General features: G+C 38.9%; 1 protein-coding gene across 8 annotated transcripts in view; it reads left to right on the top strand.

The window, feature by feature from the left end:
* Positions 1-18,375, top strand: part of ZNF277 (zinc finger protein 277) — a 112,713-nt gene extending 94,338 nt beyond the window's left edge. For 2 of the 8 annotated variants that reach the window (XR_014834206.1, XR_014834204.1), the window contains exons 7-13: positions 1,416-1,548; positions 9,011-9,078; positions 10,784-10,880; positions 13,034-13,076; positions 14,084-14,258; positions 16,955-17,238; positions 17,468-18,375. Coding sequence is in view for 3 of the 8 variants with exons in the window: in XM_021079287.2 (XP_020934946.1) it covers positions 1,416-1,548; positions 9,011-9,078; positions 10,784-10,880; positions 13,034-13,076; positions 14,084-14,258; positions 16,955-17,141 (703 nt within the window). In the remaining 5 variants the exon portion in view is untranslated. Of the gene's footprint in view, positions 1-1,415; positions 1,664-6,175; positions 9,079-10,783; positions 10,881-13,033; positions 13,077-14,083; positions 15,821-16,707 lie in introns of those variants that run through there. The other 6 variants (XM_021079287.2, XM_005673239.4, XR_014834205.1 and 3 more) reach the window with 5 other exon arrangements.
* Positions 18,376-20,896: the final 2,521 nt, after the last annotated feature.

The following is a 20,896-nucleotide window of genomic DNA, read 5'->3' as shown; positions in this document are numbered from 1 at the left end:
TTATGGGTTTCAAGGGAGCATTTTTAAAGGCAAGGAAAAGGAAGGGAGTTGAAAGGTGTGTGATGAGCTCATGCACAATTCTCCGATTGATGGCAAGGTGCAGACAGGTGTCACAGGGGTTAACATCGTCAATCCCCTGGCTCCAGTAGGTCTGGGAGAAATATGCTCATGGTCATCCACTAGTTCACTTCTTCCATTTGGTGGGGGTTTTAGCATCAGCATCAGACACTGTTATCTTGCTACCTCAGGGAGGAAGAAAAGATTCTCTGACTGCCATGTGGCTAATTTACTGTTTAAATTCTTACAAGTTCTCCTGGCCCAACTGCTATTCTTGTCATTACATGTTCACATCCTTTCAGTCTTGAGCCAGGCTTTTGCGACCTGAGGGAGGCCTGAAAGACTACAGCTTTTCTACAAACAAGAGGCAAACAGAGGACACGTTGGGAAGGGTCTGTCTCAGGAAGGCCCCAAGGCCCCTGCTTGGTTGCAGTTTCAGTGTTTTCATGTATGTTTATTCTGCGTGACTCCAAAAAGTAGAACTCTAATGACTGTTGGGTAAAGGTTCCAGGCAATATCAACTTTCAGGCTTAATCTAAGAATGATATTTTGTTAATAGTCTGTTCAAGAACTGATCATACCTTATTAGGTATTGAATTCCCAGTCAGTGGAAATATTCTAGCCGAAGGTACATGTAAATGGTAAGATGGTAAAAATAGCACTTACTGTGTTTTGTGAATGTGCTGGGTATTTTGTTCATAAATATATATGAATAAACTGACCATGTATATATATGTGTGTGTGTGTGTATGTATATATTCATATTGTGTGCAAATTCTCATTATTATATATGAATTTATATGTATATATATGTATATGTTATAAAAATTCTCTAAAATATAGAAATTATCTTCAGTTTAGAGGTCAGAAAATGAGTGGTAACAGAGTGGGCAAGTAACTTGACCAAGTCCCACAGCTGGAACTATGAATCAGGCCCTGCAAAGCAGGTTACAAGATAGACCAAACCATGGACTAGTTGTTATACCCAATGAAGGCAGCCAGTGCTAGTTATCATTATTATAATTATTTGAAAAACATACCTACATTTTCATTTTCAGAATAAATAATTCAATAAATAAAGCACCAAAATAACTTTTAGATAATTGATATCTTTATTTTAACTAAAAAGCCAAGTTGGCCAATTTAGCCAACTACCAAATAAACCACAGCATTTATCCTCCAAAGCCAAATGAATAAAGTTAGAGGGGTTCTGAGAAATGTACAATATCCCATTTGAAGATTCTGTGAGACCTGAAGTGAACAAATTATAAGGCCCAATAATAATAATAATAATAAAAGGCTATTGCAACAACTATTCCAGAGACTTACTTAATCTCAGTGTTTGTATCTTTTTGTAGCTTGCAGTGCTTGTACTGTGAGAAGACTTTCAGGGACAAAAATACACTTAAAGATCACATGAGGAAAAAACAGCATCGTAGGATCAATCCTAAGAACAGAGAATATGACCGATTTTATGTCATCAATTATTTGGTGAGGCTTTCTTTTCTCTCTCTCTTTTTTTTTTTTTTTTTTTTTTTTTTGTTGTTGTTGTTGTTGTTGTCTTTTGTCTTTTGTTTTTTTAGGGCCGCACTCTCGGCATATGCAGGTTCCCAGGCTAGGGGTCTAATCGTAGCTATAGCTGCCGGCCTACGCCACCACAGCCACTGCAACACCAGATCCTAGCCACGTCTGTGACCTACACCACAGCTCACGGCAACGCCAGATCATTAACCCACTGAGTGAGGCCAGGGATCGAACCCACAACCTCATGGTTCCTAGTCGGGTTCTTTTCCGCTGCACCACGATGGGAACTCCTCTTTTCTCTTTATAATTTAAAATTGTATTGCATATCTACAAACAGAACTCTTTCTAAGGACCATCTAATATTTAAACAAGCAGGAGTTCCTGCTGTGGCACAGTGGGTTAAGAATCTGACTGCAATGACTCGGGTCCCTGAAGAGAGAGGTACAGATTCAATCTCTGGCCCAGCACAGTGGGTTAAAGGATCCAGCATTGGCACAGCTGTGACGTAGATCACATTTGGAGCTCAGATTCAATCCCTGGCCTGGGAACTTCCATATGCTGCAGGTGAGGCCATTAAAAAAAAATTTTTTTTAAACAAGCAGTTAATGCAAAGGTCATAGGTAATTGAGGGATATTTTTAAGCAATGATTAGCTTCAAAAATGGTTGGTTTTCAAAGTGTAACTTGATTTGGTTTGTCTCTGATTTACCAGATGTTTATATAGTAAAAAAATCATGTCTCTAATAGTCACTTGATCTAAAATAAGTAAATAAATGTAAAGCACCTAGATACCCAACATTGACCCCCATTTATCGTATCGTCTGTTACCATGAGGCCAGGGACTTCAGTATGCTATTCAAAAAAAAATTTGTTGTCTTCTGGTTGTGCTATGCTAGATAATTATTTACAGACTCTTCACTCATTCCTTTTCCCCCCATTAAAATGCCTTCCCTTTACCCACACACACCAAAAAAAAAAATTGTCTTTACCACTCTCTTGGGCCATCTTATTTGTAATTGAAATTTTAAAGAAACCAAGTGATTTCTCTAGACCAAAGGACTCTTAATTAGACAAGTAGTAATGGGGTTACCATGTCAAGGATTTTAAATACTTTGAAAGCTCTTGTTTTTCAGAAACTTCAGTAGTACTTGCTGGCCTCTGTAGATTACAGTCCCTTTTGTTTAAGAAGTCTTCAGTTGGAGGCAGATGTCCATCTCTGGAAGGGCATTTGGAAATTTAAGAGGGGATTTTTGATTGACACAGTGACTAGAGAGTACTACCTACCATCCCCTGATCTGCTGGGTTTTTTAGGTATGCGTAACAAAGAAGGGAAGCTACTCAGGAAAAGAGAGAAAGTTAAGTAATTTCCAGGGCAATTGAAAGAAAGATTGAGAATTTTATGTCTGACGCTTTTCTTAAGCAAATGGAAATTGTTTTTTGTCTTAATATGAGAGTTCAAATCCAAACCCAATGGCCACAAAAGGCATAATTGAGCCATTTTACCTATTAGACAGAAACAAGCCTATGCTGAATTATGCTGGAAATCTCTGCTTTAGGTTAGAATTTTTGCCTGTTCTAACTAATCCTTATCGTGTTAAAATAAAATTCCCCTTGAGAAACAAGTTTAGCATGTGTTTGAAGATTGACTCAGAGAGGTTGCCATGGTTTGCTACAAATGTTTTACAACTAGCTAAAGGCAAAGACACTCTGAGTCTTTCAGTCTTCTCTTGAAATCACTCAGTCATTAATTCCTAGAGCAAATGCTACTTCAGGGCCCTGCCCAATGTGATAGGGAGTAGATTCAGTGTTAACTCTGAGAAATATTCATCTCTTGAAAGCTGTGGAAGCAATTTAATAGTCTTCCTTCTGGGGCTCTTTTAAACTAATAGTGAAGAGCTTGGAACTAGCAGAACATTGTATATAGCTGGAGGTGTTTACCTTTTAGAGGAGACTTCAAAGAACCTGCTCACTCAGATTCTGCTGGCACTTTTAAAAAAGTTTGATACTTCCTTCCCTGGGCATCAAGTAGTGTGACTATAAAAACTGACATTCTCTGTGAGGGCCAGCTGTCTCTAGATGAGTGTGCTAGATTGTACTGCCCACAGAGTACCCAGATTTCACGTGGGATGAATCACGGCTTGAGAGAAGTGCTTCATGAAAATGTAAAGGCTTCGATAACATATAAAATTAAAATTAAATCACTTTAGGATAATATTGATAGAAAGGTTTGATTTGGTTTGTTTGGTTTGAACTAGCAGCATTTGAGTACTTGCCCATTATTATCTTAGGTATTTAGATTAAGACATTTACCCTTTTTTTTTTTTTTTTCTGTATTTTTAGGGCCACACCCACAGCAAATGGAAGTTCTCAGGCTAGGGGTCGAATCGGAGCCACAACCACAGCCACACCCAGATCCGAGCCATATCTGCAACCTATGCCACAGCTCATGGCAACACCAGATCCTTAATCCACTGAGTGAGGCCAGGGATCGAACCTGCTTCCTCATGGATACTAGTCAGGCTCATTACCACCCAGCCACAATGGGAACTCCTAAGTCATTTACTCTCAGCCACATCCCTATGACACAGGTTTTATCATTATCCTCATTTGTAGATTAGGAGACTAGAGCACAGAGTAGAGTAATTTTCCTAGGGTCACGTAGCTAGAGTTTTCTGCATCAGTTTCCTTCCATTTTTTTCTCAGTTTTTAACAATTGAAATAATACTAGGACCTATCTCATATGCTTTGGTTGGGTTTTTTGGTCCATTAATGGTGATAAATTTATAATGAGCTATTCACATGCACACACACACACACACACACACAGCCCTCTTTGCCCGTTATCTTTTATATCAAACTAGATAGTGAGCCAAGGTCAAGGTCGGGCTGACTTTAATCAGCTCCTTAGGGGCTCTAACCTACAACCTTAGCCTTCCTAGCTCTGTCTGCTTTCCCACCAAAGCCAACAACAAGAAAGTTTAAAAAAGAAAACCTGAAATGTGTTATGATGCCTTAGTTTTTTTTGGGAAATGATGTAAACTTAACTTTGGAAAGGATTGAAGAAGCTAATAAAGTCTCTAAAGATGTGTAAGTGTCTTAAACTAGAGGAGTGCTTACTGGAAGTATCAATCTTAATAACATCCTAGGAATATTTTTATAAATAAAAGGTATAATAATATATAGAATGAGATATTAAAAATGTCCCAAATACTAATAATGTATAGGGTTTTTTTTGGTTTTTTGGTTTTTTCTTTTTTGGCTGCCCTGTAACATGTGGAGCTCCTGGGCCAGGGATCACATCTGAGTGCAGCAACATTGGATCCTTAACTCACCACACTTGGCCAGAGATCAAACCAACATCCCAGGGCTCCAGAGATGCCACCAATTCTGTTGTGCGACAGCAGGAACTCTTAAAACATAGAGTTAGAGAAAAATGAGGGGCAAAGCCTTTTGATTTTAGTTTTCTTTTAGACCAAATTAATGAAAAGTATTTAATATGAAGACTAAATTATTCTAAAAATTTAATTAAGCAGTAAAAACGTTGCTTTACTTTTTAAAAGACTAAAATAAAAAGGATTGTTTATTCCTCTAAGGGAAAAGGCTGTCATGAATAGGTGGATGTGGGCAGAAGATTGAATTGTTGTATTAGTAGTTAGTGTCTGGATGTCCATTTCTCACATCCTCTTTCCTTTAGAAGCAATTTCATTGGCTTCATACATTCTACAAACTTTTGAGTGCCTTCTAGGAACCCGGTGCTGGTAGAACAGAAAGAAAAATATTGTAGAAAAAGTGCTGATTTGAGCCACTACTTTCAAAGAATTTAGAAGTTGATATGAGAACCAAACATATCAGCACATTAATTTCAGCACTTTATAATGGAGTGTATGGAGTTAATATTTTGACCTCTCCTGTAGTGGATCTATGCAGTAATTGAGTAATGCACCCACAAGATTTCTCATCTCTAGACAGAACTTCCAGACCAGTAGTAATGGAAGCATCCAGTATATTCCTGGCAAGATAAACTCTGAGAGCCATAAAGGGTGGGAGAGCCAAGGAACAAAGAGGCTGTTTTTAATCCCTTCTGAGCTCAGCAAATTGATAGATTCCTTTTTCTTTATTGGATAAAATAATTTTCATTTCCACTTATGTCAATTTTTAAATAACAGACTTCCAAATGAATGCATTAAAGGTCTTTGCATAGTCTAAATTATCTACCTAAGAGTTCTTGCTGTGTTCTCTCACAAACAGAAGGGTTCAGTGGATAGTGGGGAAAGCTAAGGCAGCGTGGTCCCAGGCAATTTCACATTCAAATATCCCTGCCTCAGAGGACAGCAGACACGAAACCTCATCATCGAGGCTTCAGCTCGGTGTTTCCTTCAGTGTTCATATTTCAAGCCCTGAGTTTTTCTGAAGGGAACTCTTTATGCAGTGGTATTATCGTTTTTCATTTTTTGATTTAATTTTTTTTAATATGCAGGAGTTCCCATCATAGCTCAGTGGAAACAAATATGAGTGGCATCCATGAGGATGCAGGTTCGATCCCTGGCCTTGCTCAGTGGGTTAAGGATCTGGCTTTGCCGTGAGCTGTGGTGTAGGTCACAGACACGGCTCAGATCTGATGTGGCTGTGACGTAGGCTGGCGGCTATAGATCCAATTTGACCCTTAGCCTGGGAACCTCCATATGCCACAGGTATGGCTCTAAAAAGACATAATAATTATTTATTATAAATAAATAAATAAGTAAATAATATACAACGTCATTTGTAACAAAGATAGACCTTTAACCTTGTTTTCAGTTCTGTTAATAGTTTTCTCTACTGCAGTTATTTACATTTAAAACACTGTCTCTGTTTCTCATGGACTTTTTGTAAAAGTTCCTATAAGGGTGTATGTTTTGGAATGAAGGGGCGCTGGGTGAAAGGGATCTTTTTTTTCCCATGTTTTTCTTTTTCCACCTTCTCATTGATCATAGCCATCTGATGCAGGGGTTTGAGGGGGTGTTCTGAACATCTTTACTGACATGCCTTCCAAACTTTGTTTTTCTTGCATACTTTTCTTTCCTGACATGATTCATTAGCAGACATAGTGTCTTAATTAGAAACTAAATTTTTTTTCTCTTTGGGGCTTGTTCCTGTAATAAATCACATATTTAACTGTACCAAGGCAGAACACTCTAGGAAAGTCTCAGCCACTGTCACATGCAAATCACTTGTTTCCTATTATACGACTGAACAGAGTGTTCCATTCTCCTCACAAGTGGTAAATGGTTAGTGCTGCACTGCCTAGATAAATCCCTGTGTTTTACCAAACACTGAAAACGCTGCAAGTAATGCTTCGAGTCTGGAAGTTTGACAGTAGGATATTTTTAATCATTTGGGGCTGAAACCATCTGTTAATAAGTAACATTTGCCCATATCATTGAGAATGGTAATACCCTAAATGGCCATCCTTGAGTAATATCTTAGAGCAGTAGCCTTAAGTCCAAGTCCAGAGAGACCAAGTGATGCATAAAAGATTTAGTTCATCACCAGAAATTCCACCTAACAAAGATTCTTTTGGCAGTGGCGAGGCCATTCTTGATGTTTATAATGAGGCTTAGACACTTCCTGATGACTCTGGGAAGTACATTATAGAATCCAGATTAACTGTTTCTAATGACGTTATGGTAAATCTCTGCATGTCTGAATTTATGCATCATTTAGCTGATAGATAATGACAGCTTCAAAACCTCTCATTAAGTTGATGAATGATAGATTTTCTTTTTCTCTAAATCATAATGTCTCTTGTAGTTCTTTGTTTTTAGTTAAAGGAATTCTTTTTTTGAGAAAATAAATGTTCCTGAGAATGAATTCTGGTAATGTTTTTCCAAAGGAAAGATATCAAGCAAAGATATCTGTATTTATATCTGGTGACAGTGGGCTTGACTGTTAGCAGAGTTTAACTGCTTGAAAAAAATGCCTGCTAATATTTCTATATCCCCCTTTAATGCAGTGTCTGCTTTTGCACAGCCCAGTGGGAAGATTGAGTGACAAGAGAAGAAAGGACAAAAGAAAGAAAGAAATTACTCGAGGGAGAAAAGAGACATGGCTGGGCCAAAAGAAATCATTCCTGCTCATCAATGCATAAAGTTTTTCTGAAACTATGGCTAAATTTGCCACATAGCCATAAAAGGGTGTCACTCCTCCATGAACTGTAAGAGATAAAAGGGAGTTGAGTAGATACCTGAGTACCTGCAGTTACATAGTACCATGTGCTTTGTGTACATTAACTATTTAATCACCTTACAGAAACCTTTTGAAGTAGGATCTAAATTGACATCACATTTTTAGACTTTTTCAGTTAAAATTCAATTCAAAAAAGACTTTCTGGTACCCACTGTGTGCCCAGCTCTAGAAATGTAACAGTGATCAAAGGCCATATCCTCACAAATACTCTCTCTAGTGGGGGAGATGGATAACAAATAAGAAAACAAATAGATAAACAAAATGATTTCAGGGCGTGATAAATGCTTTGAAGAAAAATAAAATGTAGAGAAATTAAAAGTAACTTAAAAGAGGGGTGTTTTAGACAGAGCAGTCTGAAAAAGAGGTTGTAACATTTAGGCAGAGGCCAGGATGACAGAGCCACAGGAGAATATGTGAGGGTGCAGTGTTTGAGGCAGGCAATGCAACAAGAACCAAAATAGCTGGGTGGAAGTCTACTTGCCGTGCTCAAGCAGCAGCAAAACAGCAGTTGGGCTGGAGCCAGCTGAGCAAAAGAAAAAGTGGTGGGGTGTAGAGATGGAGAGGAAACCAGGGCAGAACATATGGGTTTTGTAAGCCACGGTAAGGACTCTGAATTGTATTCTAAGTGTGTGAGAAGCCCTGGGAAAGTTTATACAAACAAGGAGATGTCCTTTAGAAAGCTCAGTGCGGCTGCTGTCTGGGAAATAGAATGTACAGCACCTCAAAAAGAAAAAGAGTCCAGCTAGGTGTCTGTTTCAGAGTCTCTTTCAAAAGATACTGGTGGTTTTTTAAAAAAGAACCCCAAGATATTCTTCTGTGCACCCAGAGTTGAGAAACGCTGATCTGCATTTGAGAAAAGAGTTTGAAAGGTTATTGCCACTTCTCCAAAAAGAAATATTAAAATGTTATTAAACGTTCTTAAATGTTTTTAAATATTTGGTTTAGTATATATCCCAAATCCTAACCATTTCGGATATACCCTAAATCCTAAAATTTTATTTAGGATATATCCTTTCTTATCCCTGAAATAACAGCTGTAACATATCCTACTTGTATTGTTTTAAAACCATTTGAGTGTGAGTTCTGTTTTGTTTCATTTTTGAGTTCTGTGTCCACTTTCTCTCTCCTTTCCTCTCTTTCCCCTTTAACCTTACCCCCACCCCCTACCCACTTAATCTCTAATCCCTCTGTTCTTCCTACAAAAGGAACTTGGAAAATCATGGGAAGAAGTTCAACTAGAAGATGATCAAGAGTTGCTAGACCATCAGGAAGAGTAAGACTTATTATTGATGCTACTTAATTACATTGTTTTAAAAGAAGGAAAATAGTTCTTTAGTTTGATTTAAAATTATCATTCTGAAAAGATAGAATAAAAAGAAAGAGAACTCTCTCTCTAAGCCATGCATCATTTCATGTAATGTAGCAAAAACTTGAATTGAAAATAACTGACACCTCACACCGCAGAAGGACCATCATCAAAAAATCTACAAATAATAAATCTGGAGAAGATGTAGAGAAAGGGAACCCTCCTACACTGCTGGTAGTAATGTAAATTGATGTAGCCACTATGGAGAATTGTATGGAGATTTCTTAAAAAAATAGAAATAGAGTTACCACGTGATTCAGTAGTACCACTCCTGGGCATGTATCTGGAAAAGATGAAACCTCTAATTTGAAAAGCTAGATGCACCCCAGTGTTCATAGCAGTACTACTTACAATAGCCAAGACATGGAAGAAACCTAAATGTCCATTATCAGGGGAATGGATAAAGAAGATGTGGTACATATACACAATGAAATATTACTCAGCCATGAAGAATAAAATAATGCCATTTGCAGCAACATGGATAGACCTAGAGATTATCATACTAAGTGCAGTAAGTCAGAAAGACAAAGACTGTATGATATCACTTACATGAATCACTTTACCTGAAACTAACATAGCTTTGTAAATCAACAATATTCCAATAAAAAATAATAATCATAATACCAAAATAACTTTGACAGAAAAATCACTAAAGCAACTATTATTCTGACTAAATAGTGTTTTGCTATTAAGCTATTCATTGAACACACAGGTAGTACATAATTCAGAAAAATGTATATATTCCAAGGTGCTTTGCTTATTAGTCTGTTGGTCCCCAGACCTTAAAATGCCATGATCTTTGAACTCTCCATGCTGCTCGCTTTTGGATTAGAGACTGTAACTGAATTGAGGTTAACCTTGTTCTGTGTTCAACCCATTGATGACTAACTTAAAACATCCATAGCTTCTTTGCTTGAACTTAGAAGTTTGAGCAGTGTTTTCAGCCTAAAAGGATTCCCTGTTATTTATCCTCTTTTTATTGAAAGATGTCCAGCCTCTTGTCTCTCCTGGGATTTTGATTTTCCTTGTTTAGGAATGACAAGAGGTTGACAGTATCTCAAAAAATAAATGCAAGGAGGGGGGAAATAATAAAAAAGGGCCCTGTATGTCTTTTGATTTCTCCGTCTACCGTGAAATTTAACACTTGCCCCATTTAAAACGATCAGTATTTCCCCATGGAAGATACACAGCTTGCCTTTTAAAAATACACCCTTTGTCATGCAGAAACCCACTCCCAGCACTGCACCTCACAGCAAGCGGCACTTAGTGCTGTGGTTAATGAGAGAGAGCATCACATCCACTGACATGGCTCCTCTGCAAATTAAGCTGCTTGTCTCAGAAAGACATTGAGCTGATTCTGCAGTGAAATAGCTGCTCAGATAGAGAGGCACATATAAGAAGATATGGCTGCACCTGTTTGCTGTTTATATTAATTTCATGGTGCTGCTTTGAATTTCAAAAGCTGTATCAAAAAGTCATAATATGATATACAAAATACCAGAATTGAAAGAGACTGGTGGGGTTTCCTAGGGGGAAGAAATACTAAGTCACTGTGCAAGACGCCTCCTAAATGAAGGGAATCTCCATGTTTGCTGTTTTCTTTTTAACACAGTGACTGGTCTGATTGGGAGGAACACCCTATCTCTGCTGTCTGCCTGTTTTGTGAAAAGCAAGCAGAAACAATTGAGAAGTTATGTGTCCACATGAAGGTAAGATATTTTATTCATTTGATTTTGTTGTGTTCTGACAGGGACAAGCTGATAATGACTGCAAACTCAACATTTTATACCTTTAGTTTTCCAAACATTTTATTTATTTATTTATTTATTTTGTCTTTTTGCTATTTCTTTGGGCCGCTCCCGCGGCACATGGAGGTTCCCAGGCTAGGGGTCGAATTGGAGCCGTGGCTGCCAGCCTACGCCAGAGCCACAGCAACGCGGGATCCGAGCCGCGTCTGCAACCCACACCACAGCTCGCGGCAACGCCGGATCGTTAACCCACTGAGCGAGGGCAGGGACCAAACCCGCAACCTCATGGTTCCTAGTTGGATTCGTCAACCACTGCGCCACGACGGGAACTCCCCCAAACATTTTCTCCTTCTGATTGTGCTATAAGCAAAACAGAAGAGACAGGGAGGGTCCAAAAAGGAGAACCAGAGCAAATGGCCTTCAGTACAGTTGACCGGACCTGGGTGAACTGTTCGGGATTTCACAAACCGCTGAGGCCTTCCCACCTTTGAGATGCTAATGAGATAGTTCTAGCTTAGAGGTGGGATCTGCAGCCACCATTAACAGTACCCAGGAATCTTTTTCCAGTGAATACGGAGGTCTGGGCGAGAGAGAACGTTGTCATTTGCAAAGCCCTTGGGGGAAATGGGGGTGGGGGAAGCATGGAGGTGGAGAGGGTATAGGATGTGGTCTTGCAGCTCCTTCAACTACAAGGATCTGGAGAGAAGAAATTTGAGGACATTTCCAGTTTGTGCCTTTCCTTCTAGACGCTATCTTCCTATTACGTTGAGAGTAGAGTTGAGTGTGATAGAAAAATATTACCAGGAGTTCCTGTCGTGGCTTAGTGGTTAACAAATCTGACTAGGAACCATGAGGTTGCGGGTTCGATCCCTGCCCTTGCTCAGTGGGTTAACGATCCGGCGTTGCCGTGAGCTGTGGTGTAGGTTGCAGACGCGGCTCGGATCCTGCGTTGCTGTGGCTCTGGCGTAGGCCGGTGGCTACAGCTCCGATTGGACCCCTAGCCTGGGAACCTCCATATGCCGCCGGAGCGGCCCAAGAAATAGCAACAACAACAACAAAAGACAAAAAGACAAAAGACAAAAAAAAAAAAAAAAAAAAAAAAAAAAAAAAAAGAAAAATATTACCAGATGATTCTGATGTACCCCTCCCCCACTCAGTTCTGCAGTAGTGGAGCGGAGGCTCCAGGTCCACCCACTTCACTCCATTCTTATCCATAAACACTGTTCTTAGTTCAGTAAACAAGGACCTGGAAGATGTTTAAAGGGCTGTGGGCATTTCCTTGTGAAAGCAGAGAATCAGTTTGTCTGAAACAGGTTGCCACTAGTATGTGTGTATTATGAATGCAGTTCATAATAACCTTGTATCTTCGAAAGGAAAGGAGCCTTAGTACCCCTATCCTGTATAAGAATTCCCTTTGCAGCATCCTTGACTGGTGTCAGCCTCTTCTCAGTCACTTTCAGTGATAAGATCATGGAATTCTTAATTATGCTGCCTATGGTGCTATACTGAATGCCTTCACAGGGAGTTAGATGGTGTTTATGTATGCTCTGTAAGTTTGTAAGTTGAAACATTTACCCATGTGGACAATTGCAGGAATGGAACAGAATAAAAGTAAGTCTGGACATCATAACAATCAAATCACATGTAATTTGTGGGAAGATATGAGTGAAGAGAAACTTACGGGTTTAAACACTGTATTTGACAGCATAAGACAAAAAGCATAATTTTAAAAATTACCTATCTGCTTGTGGAGCAAAGGGCCTGTATTCATAAATCTAGTCCAGACACAACACAGTAGGGCCACATCTTACATAGAGACTGAGACACTTTTGTCAGACTGCAGAATGCATACAGAGTAAATTGTAAAAACTGTAGATAGAAGCTGTGAACAATTAAAATGTTTTAACTGATTGACATGACTTGTTTAGACTGTGCTTTAAAAAGCAGTTGGATGTAGGGGGAAGCAGTTAAATTTCGAAGACTTCAAAAGCAGATGATCTGAGACTGAGTTTCTACAGTGTTCAAACTCCTGTGAATGAGCTGTCTGTTTATAAATTCAGCCTGAAAGATTAAATAATTTATATGCTCACAGATATATTCATTCCTTTTTTTAGGATGCACATGAATTTGATCTTCTCAAAATAAAGTCAGAACTTGGTAAGTCTGATTTGGAAGTTGTTTTCCATGATGCTGCATTTTTCTATACACCATCCCATAACAGTGCCTGTGTTCCACAGTCATGACTGGAGAGCACACAGCCAAAATGTGTCTCTCCACAGATGGTCTCTGCAGAACTGCCTGAACCACTGATTCACAGCCCTTTTAAACTACAATTTTTAAATGTGGTTTTTTATTTCATATAGTATTTCTTCTTCTTTCCTACATATCTGATTGCTTCAAATAAAATACAAGTTAATGATTAATATATATGATAAAGTGGGGGGGGAGCTAGTGGAAAAGACATGGATTTTGAAGTGAGACAAGAGTGCATATTCCAGCTTCAGCACTTACTGGCTGTGTGATGTTGGGCCTCAGGTCAACAGAATATTACAGAGAGTGGATAATATATATATAAAAAACCTACTGCACGGCTTGGTAGTGTAGCTAGAGTGTTTATTATATATTAAACCAGCTGGATCACTATGATAGATTAGAGGCATGAAGACGAAAAGTACTGACTTGCTAATGTGTCTGAGACCATCAAAACACACTTCCCATACTTCAGGTCACTGACTCCTTTGCTAGACTCTTAGGCGTGTTACTTTACTTCGCTGCTCTTACAGACATGTATATCTGTTGCATATATAACTTAACTTTTAGTTAAGAACATGGGCTGGGAAGCCATCAGCCTGGTGTCAAATCCTGGCTCTACCACTTACTAGCTATGCAACCTTGGACAATTTACTAACATATAAACACCTACGTGACAGGGTTTTGTGAGGATCAACTGTATTAATGCATGGAAAGTAATTAGAACAGTGCCTAACACATAAACCCTATGTAAGTATTGGCTGTTATTATTTGGTATCTGTTATTACACATTAAAATTGCTCTGCCTCTTCAGGTTGTCTAATAAAAAGAAGTGGTTCTTTTAAAAAAATTGTAACATTGCAGAAAATGAGCCTGACCTGATGCCCAGTGATTCTATGTGCTATCATTTTCAGGACTGAATTTCTATCAGCAAGTAAAACTGGTCAATTTCATTCGAAGGCAAATTCACCAATGTAGGTGTTATGGCTGCCATGAGAAGTTCAAGTCCAAAGCTGACTTAAGGACTCACATGGAAGAAACTAAACATACTTCACTGCTTCCTGAAAGACAGACATGGGATCAACCACAGTGAGAACTGCTCAGCCAGACATACATTTTTTGTTCCCTCTCTCCTATTTTGTCCCTTTATTTAATTCCTTTAAACTTATTTTTTTTTTCTTTTTGATTTTTTTAGGGCTTCACCTATGGCGTATGGAAGTCCCCAGGCTAGGTGTCAAATCAGAGCTATAGCCACTGGCCTATAACCACAGCCACAGCAACACTGGATCCTTAATCCACTGAGCAAGGCTGGGGATTGAACCCACATCCTCATTGATCCTAGTCGGGTTCATCAATTGCTGAGCCATGACGGGAACTCCCCTTTAAACTTAAATTTAAAAAAAAAAAAAAAAAGTTTATTGTAAAAAAGTAAAAATCTTCAAAAACTTTATTTTTAAAATACAGATGTAATCAGCTATCTCAGATTTTATACTGTGGAGATATGGATAGATATTGACAGAATAAAGAAGCGTATTTTCTAAATAATATTTTGTTAGCGTTCCTACTGTAGTGCAGTGGGTTAAGAATCCAACTGCAGCAGTTGGGGTCACTGCAGAGGCATGGGTTTGATCCCTGGCCCAGCATTGTAGGTTAAAGGATACGGTGCGACATAGGTCACAGCTACAGCTTGGATTCAGTCCCTGACCCAGGAACTTCCCATATGCCACTGGTGCAGTGATAAAATATATGGTTAAGAATATGTATAAGCATCTTCTATATCCAGTACACATCTAATGCATCATTTTTAATAGTTGTCAAATATTCTGTTGTATAAATATACTCTAATTTGTTATATATTTAGAATTTTATATTCTGCTCTTATACATTAGGGATATGATTAAGATCCATATGTCTACATTATTGCACAGTTTTCCAGTTGTTTCATCTAGATAAACTCTTAGAAATAAAATAACTCTGTCAAAAAGTATGTAACTACTAGGGCTTTTGTTATGTAGTTTGCATCTTGGCACCTAAAAGCGTTAAGCCGTTGTCCTGGTTCCTATCGAGGAGTTATCAGACTCAGGTATCCCTGGTCAGTCCAGCCTTCTCGAATGGTTCTCAGATCACTCTGCATAACCCCAGTTGAGGGAACCTCTGAAAAGTTGTGGGGTTCTAGCTCCTCAGAAGTTTCTCCATTCTCAGAGAATGTTAAATCAGAGTTCCCAGTAGTCTAGCCAAAAAGCTAGAAAGTTTCTCCTCTTTAGAAAATTCCAGGTTTAAATGAGGCAAAGTCAGCCCTGAGTTGACCAGAAACCTGTTCCTATAATCTTCTTATATAGGTTGAAATCTTTAAAAATAACCCAGAAGCACAAAGAGTGTCCAGAGAAGGAACCAGAGTAATTAAGATTTGAAATTCTATAGGAGTTCCTGGAGTTCCCATCATGGCTCAGTGGTTAGTGAATCCAACTAGGAACCATGAGGTTGCAGGTTCGATCCCTGGCCTTGCTCAGTGGGTTAAGGATCCGGCGTTGCTGTGAGCTGTGGTGTAGGTTGCAGATGTGGCTCAGATCCCACATTGCTGTGACTTTGGTGTAGGCCAGCAGCTACAGCTCCAATTCGACCCCTAGCCTGGGAACCTCCATATGCTGTGGGTGCGGCCCTAAAAAGACAAAAAAAAAAAAAAAAAAAATCAGTAGATGGGAGTTCCCATTGTGGCTCAAACATTGCAAACCCTACTAGTACCCGTGAGGATATGGGTTCAATCCCTGGTCTCATTTGGCAGGTTAAGGATCTGGCGTTGCCATGAGTCGTGGTATATCACAGATGTGGCTCAGATCCTGCATGGCTGTGGCTGTGGCCTAGGCCAGCAGCTGAGCTCTGATTTGACCCCTATCCTGGGAACTTCCATATGCCATGGGAAGAAAAAAAAGAAAAAAAAAATTCTGTAAATGTTTTTACTTTTGATCATCTATAATAAAGGAAATAGTGATGATTAGGTTATTAATGAATAGGAAAAATAATGGGGGGGGGGACCCACAGGGGAAACTGTTCTTAACAGATATTTGAAGGAATGGTGTATAAAGAGTCAATATAGTTGAACTTGGCTAGTCCTAGGGAAAAACTGGGACCTTTGGGTAGAAATAGGAGGCATGTCTTTTTTAGCTTTATACAAGGAGGTATTATTTATTAGCTAGAGCTGCCTGATAATAAAATCAGCTGCCTTTTAAGATAGTAAGTTTTTTTTATTATGGTAGATATCAAGCAAAGGCTGAATGGCCAACTAGCAAGGATACTAGTTAAGACTAATGTCAGTCAGGAGTTCCCGTCGTGGCTCACTGGTTAGCGAATCTGACTAGGAACCATGAGGTTGCAGGTTTGATCCCTGGCCTTGCTCGGTGGGTTAAGGATCTGGCGTTGCCGTGAGCTGTGGTGTAAGTTGCAGACGCAGCTCGGATCCTGCGTTGCTGTGGCTCTGGCATAGGCCAGTGGCCCTACAGCTCTGATTCGACCCCTAGCCTGGGAACCTCCATATGCTGAGGGAGTGGCCCTAGAAATAGCAAAAAGACAAAAAAAAAAAAAAGAAGAAGAAGAAGAAGACTAATGTCAGTCAGTAAAGGTCAAAGTAAAATTCTGAAGTTGTTTTCCTTACAGCCTTTGCAAAATGTGGTTAAAATTGTTGGCAAGAAAGCCTAGCAAAATTGTAGTAATGGGTACATTCAGCTGCTTAGAAATTTTCTGGATAATTTATAGTTTTGGTTATTCAATATATCTGTGATTGTTTTCAGGTATTATTTTCCAACCTATGAAAATGACACTCTGCTGTGTACGCTGTCTGACAGTGAAAGTGATCTGACGGCTCAGGAACAAAATGGAAATATTGCCATCATTAGTGAAGACACATCTAAACTGCGTGCTTTGAAGCAAAGCAGTATTTTGAACCAGTTGCTACTACATGAGTCCTTGAAAAACTAGAAGAAACTGCCACAGAAGCAACGTTTTATGTTTTCTCCTATGAGACAGACATGAAGGAACACTTTAAATTTGAACATCAGCAAAGGATTAGTCCTTGGTAAAATTAACTTTTTAAAAAAATGAATTTCTTTTTTCAAAAAATAGAAAATAAAATGAAGGCTTTTGTATTTGGGCTCTAAAATTTTACTATGTGATCATTGTAAATGATCTCATTTCATTAGACTCATATTTATCTATAATATTAAAACATACAAATCACAGAGAAATGAAATGTTCAAATTATTTATAAACCTAATTTCAATCCGTAGTTTATCTCTTCCCCACAGGCTTTCTTCATCCAACAAGTCACAAAACTTGACAGATGTATGCTTTCTATACTACACTGAGTAAGTCGTAAATGCAGTGACCGAAAGAGGAGCCAGGGAGGAGGGAAAATGGTCAAAGTCCTGGATATTGCACAAATTGGACACTGTTTTGGAATAATCAAGGTCTGACTATATTATTATTATTGCCTTCTGCCTAAAGTTGCTAAACTCCCTAGAAACAGACATCAAATCACATAACTTTACCTTCCCTACAATGTATGTATGGTAAACAGATGAGGACCATTTATAAAAAAAACATAACCACAATACCATTATGACATCTAACATAATTAACAGTAGTTTAGTATCATGTGATTTCGGTTTCCCCTAGTTGTCTCAAAAATATCTCTTTACATTACTAGTTACAGAACAAATATTGTTTGCTTCTGATAAGATGCAGTGCGCAAGACAAAACATCACTTTTGAGGGTACCTCCCAAAAATGTATACTGTGAATATACTGAAGAATCATCAATTGAGGGACATCTGCAAAAAAAAATTGGCCTTTACCCTTCAGAAATCAGGGTCATGAAAAACAAAGACTGAAATAACTGCTCCAAGTTAAAGAAGTATAAAGAGATACCACAAGATATTAATTTCCAAATTTTGGTAATAGTACTGTGGTTATGTATGAGAACGTTCTTGTCTTTAGGAAATATACACCGAAGTATTTAGAGATAAAGGAGCACTTTGTTGGTAACTTACTTTAAAAAAAATAATATGGGTATATACAGAGAGAAAGGGATAAAGGAAAGCCAGTAGGATGTTAATATTTGGGGAATCCAAACAAAAGGTATGGGGGAATTCTTTGTGCTATGGCAGCTTTTCTGTAAGTAAAAACATATCAAAATTAAAACTTTTTAGGATGTCTTTATAGTTGTTTTGTTTCAATGAGGATCCTAGCGAGATACATACTTTGCATTTGGTTGGTGTGGTCCTTAAGGGCCTTATGTGTAACAGTTCACACTCACTTTCATTTTAACTGCCACTTGCTTGTTAAGAAACTGGATCATTTTCCTCACTTTCTAAATTTGGATACTGTATCATCTTTGTGTCATTTAACATGTTTCTCTGTCACCAGTTTTTCCTGCAAAGTGGTAGATCTAGACGCTCCATTAAATTTGCATTCAGAGAAATTTTTACAAGAACAACTCATAAGAGAGCATGTAGTTTCCCTCATATTGATGTGCTGGCTTTAGAAGTGTCAGAATTGATCAGTGCATTCAGGTACTGTCAGTCTGATGCATCATCATAGAGTTCCCTATTAAACTATTTTAGTATATATTGGTATATGTGTTATATATATATATATATTGGGGGGTGCTGGCAAAAATGCTGATTTCTAATTCTGTCATTTCTTTACAAATGAGTTCTTTACACAGCATTTGGAGTCTGAAGTTCTAGTTCTCAACTGTTAATGCCAAGCTATGTAGGCAGTACCCAAAGACAAATCTTGGGAGTTCCCACTGTGGTGCAGTGGGTTAATGACCCTCTTTGTCTCTGTCTCTGTGGTGTTGCTGGTTTGATCCCCATCCTGGCGCAGTGGGTTAAGGATCTGGCATTGCCACAGCTATGGCATAGGGGCTCGGATTTGATCCCTGGCCCAGGAACTTCCATATGCCATGGGGGCAGCTGAAAAAGGGGGGTGGGGGGAATCAGTTGGAAGGAATTTTCTGAGAAAACAGAACAAAAAAAGACTAATCTTGAAGTCATATGCCCTGTCCACAACCTCAAGAATAATTTCCCGTTATGTAATCCTAAATTGACTGGATTTGTAAATTGTAGGAGCTGTAGCCAAGACTTTAGATTAGATTTCCAAGCCTCCAGCTGTGCAGACACCCATACAAGGCTTTTAATTGAAAACCAGCAGACAATAAATGGGAGCCCCTACTTAATGAAAACTACCTAAGTTAAAGACACAATTAAGTTGTTTTAAAACCAGAGATCAAGAAGGCAATTAGTCCTATGCCTGGAAACTTAAGTCCTTAGGCATCAGATTTTTTCAGGAAATCAAGGCATGTCTGGAGTGTTTCTAAAATGTGCTTCAGTCTTAGAACAGGAGCACTGACAGACTGAGAGTGAAATTAATGAAGAATAATTAAGCTTGAGAAGGAGAAAACTTTTTGGAAATAAAGTTGAGTTTTAGAGAAGAGTTCTGGTAGACATAAAAGGGGAAGTAAAATTGAAGAACAGACCAGCAGATAAAAGGGAAAAGGTGCTGTGCTTGGGGTTTCACCCATTTAAGAGGGTATTTCTTAAATGGGTAGATATTTGGGGGATCATCTGGAACATAAAGACAGAAATAACAACTTAGTCCCAAAGAAACTGAACAAGAATAGAAGCAAAATATCTGCAGACTTTACTGACTCCCATAGGGAGCACAGATAAAGGCTACAACTGGCTAAGTGCTCTCTTGGAGCCTCACAGAGACTCCTTGGGAAGAACCACTGGGGAATTGCACTTTAAAGAGTGGGACAGTGGTGCCAAGTGTACCTGAGAGTCTGGACCACTTGTTCTATATGGAAGCTCAAACCAGCCACAATATTCCCTTAACAAAGGCTGATCCACAGCAAGTCCCTAAGTCTTCAGTTCTATGAAGAATGAAAGAGGTCAAGAAGCTGCTGAAGAAAAGTTTGAAACTGGCAGAGGTGGGTTTATGAGGTTTAAGGAAAGAAGTCGTCTTTGTAACATCAAAGTGCAAAGAGCAGCAGGTACTAATGGAGAAGATGCAGCCAGTTACCAGATGTAGCTAAGATAATTTATGAAGACGACTATACTAAACAGATTTTCAATGTAGACAAACAGCCTTCTGTTGGAAGACGATGACATTTAGGACTTTCATAGCTGGAGAGAAGTCAGTGCCTGGCTCGAAAACTTCAAAGGACAGGCTGACTGTCAGGGACTAATGCAGCTAGTGACTTTAAGTTGAAGCCAATGTTCATTTACCATTCCAAAAATCATAGGCCCTTAAGAATTATGCCAAATCTACTCTGCCTCGGCTCTGTAAATGGAACAACAAAACCTGGATGATAGCACATTTATTTACAACATGGTTTGCTGAATATTCTAAGCCTGCTGCTGAGACCTGCTCAGAAAAAGATTCCTTTCAAAATGTTACTATTTATTGACAATGCACCTAGTCACCCAAGAACTCTGATGAAGAGTGCAAGCAGATTAAAGTTTCCATGCCTGCTAACATAACATCCATTTTGCAGCCCAAAGACTACACTAGCCATAGGTAGTGATTCTTCTAATGGATTCGTGCAAAGCCAATTGGAAACCTTCTGGAAAAGATTCACTGTTCTAGATACCATTAAGGACATTCGTGGGAGTTCCGCTGTGGCGCAATGGGTTAATAATCTGGCTTGCCTCTGGGGGCGCTGGTTCAGTA

This window comes from Sus scrofa, chromosome 18 (genome assembly GCF_054392235.1).
Source record: "Sus scrofa isolate SSC_HxYL_T2T_F1_AM1 chromosome 18, Sscrofa_HxYL_maternal_Yorkshire_Landrace_v2.0, whole genome shotgun sequence".
NCBI classification, from domain to species: domain Eukaryota; kingdom Metazoa; phylum Chordata; class Mammalia; order Artiodactyla; family Suidae; genus Sus; species Sus scrofa.
This window is presented reverse-complemented; position numbering and strand designations above follow the sequence as displayed.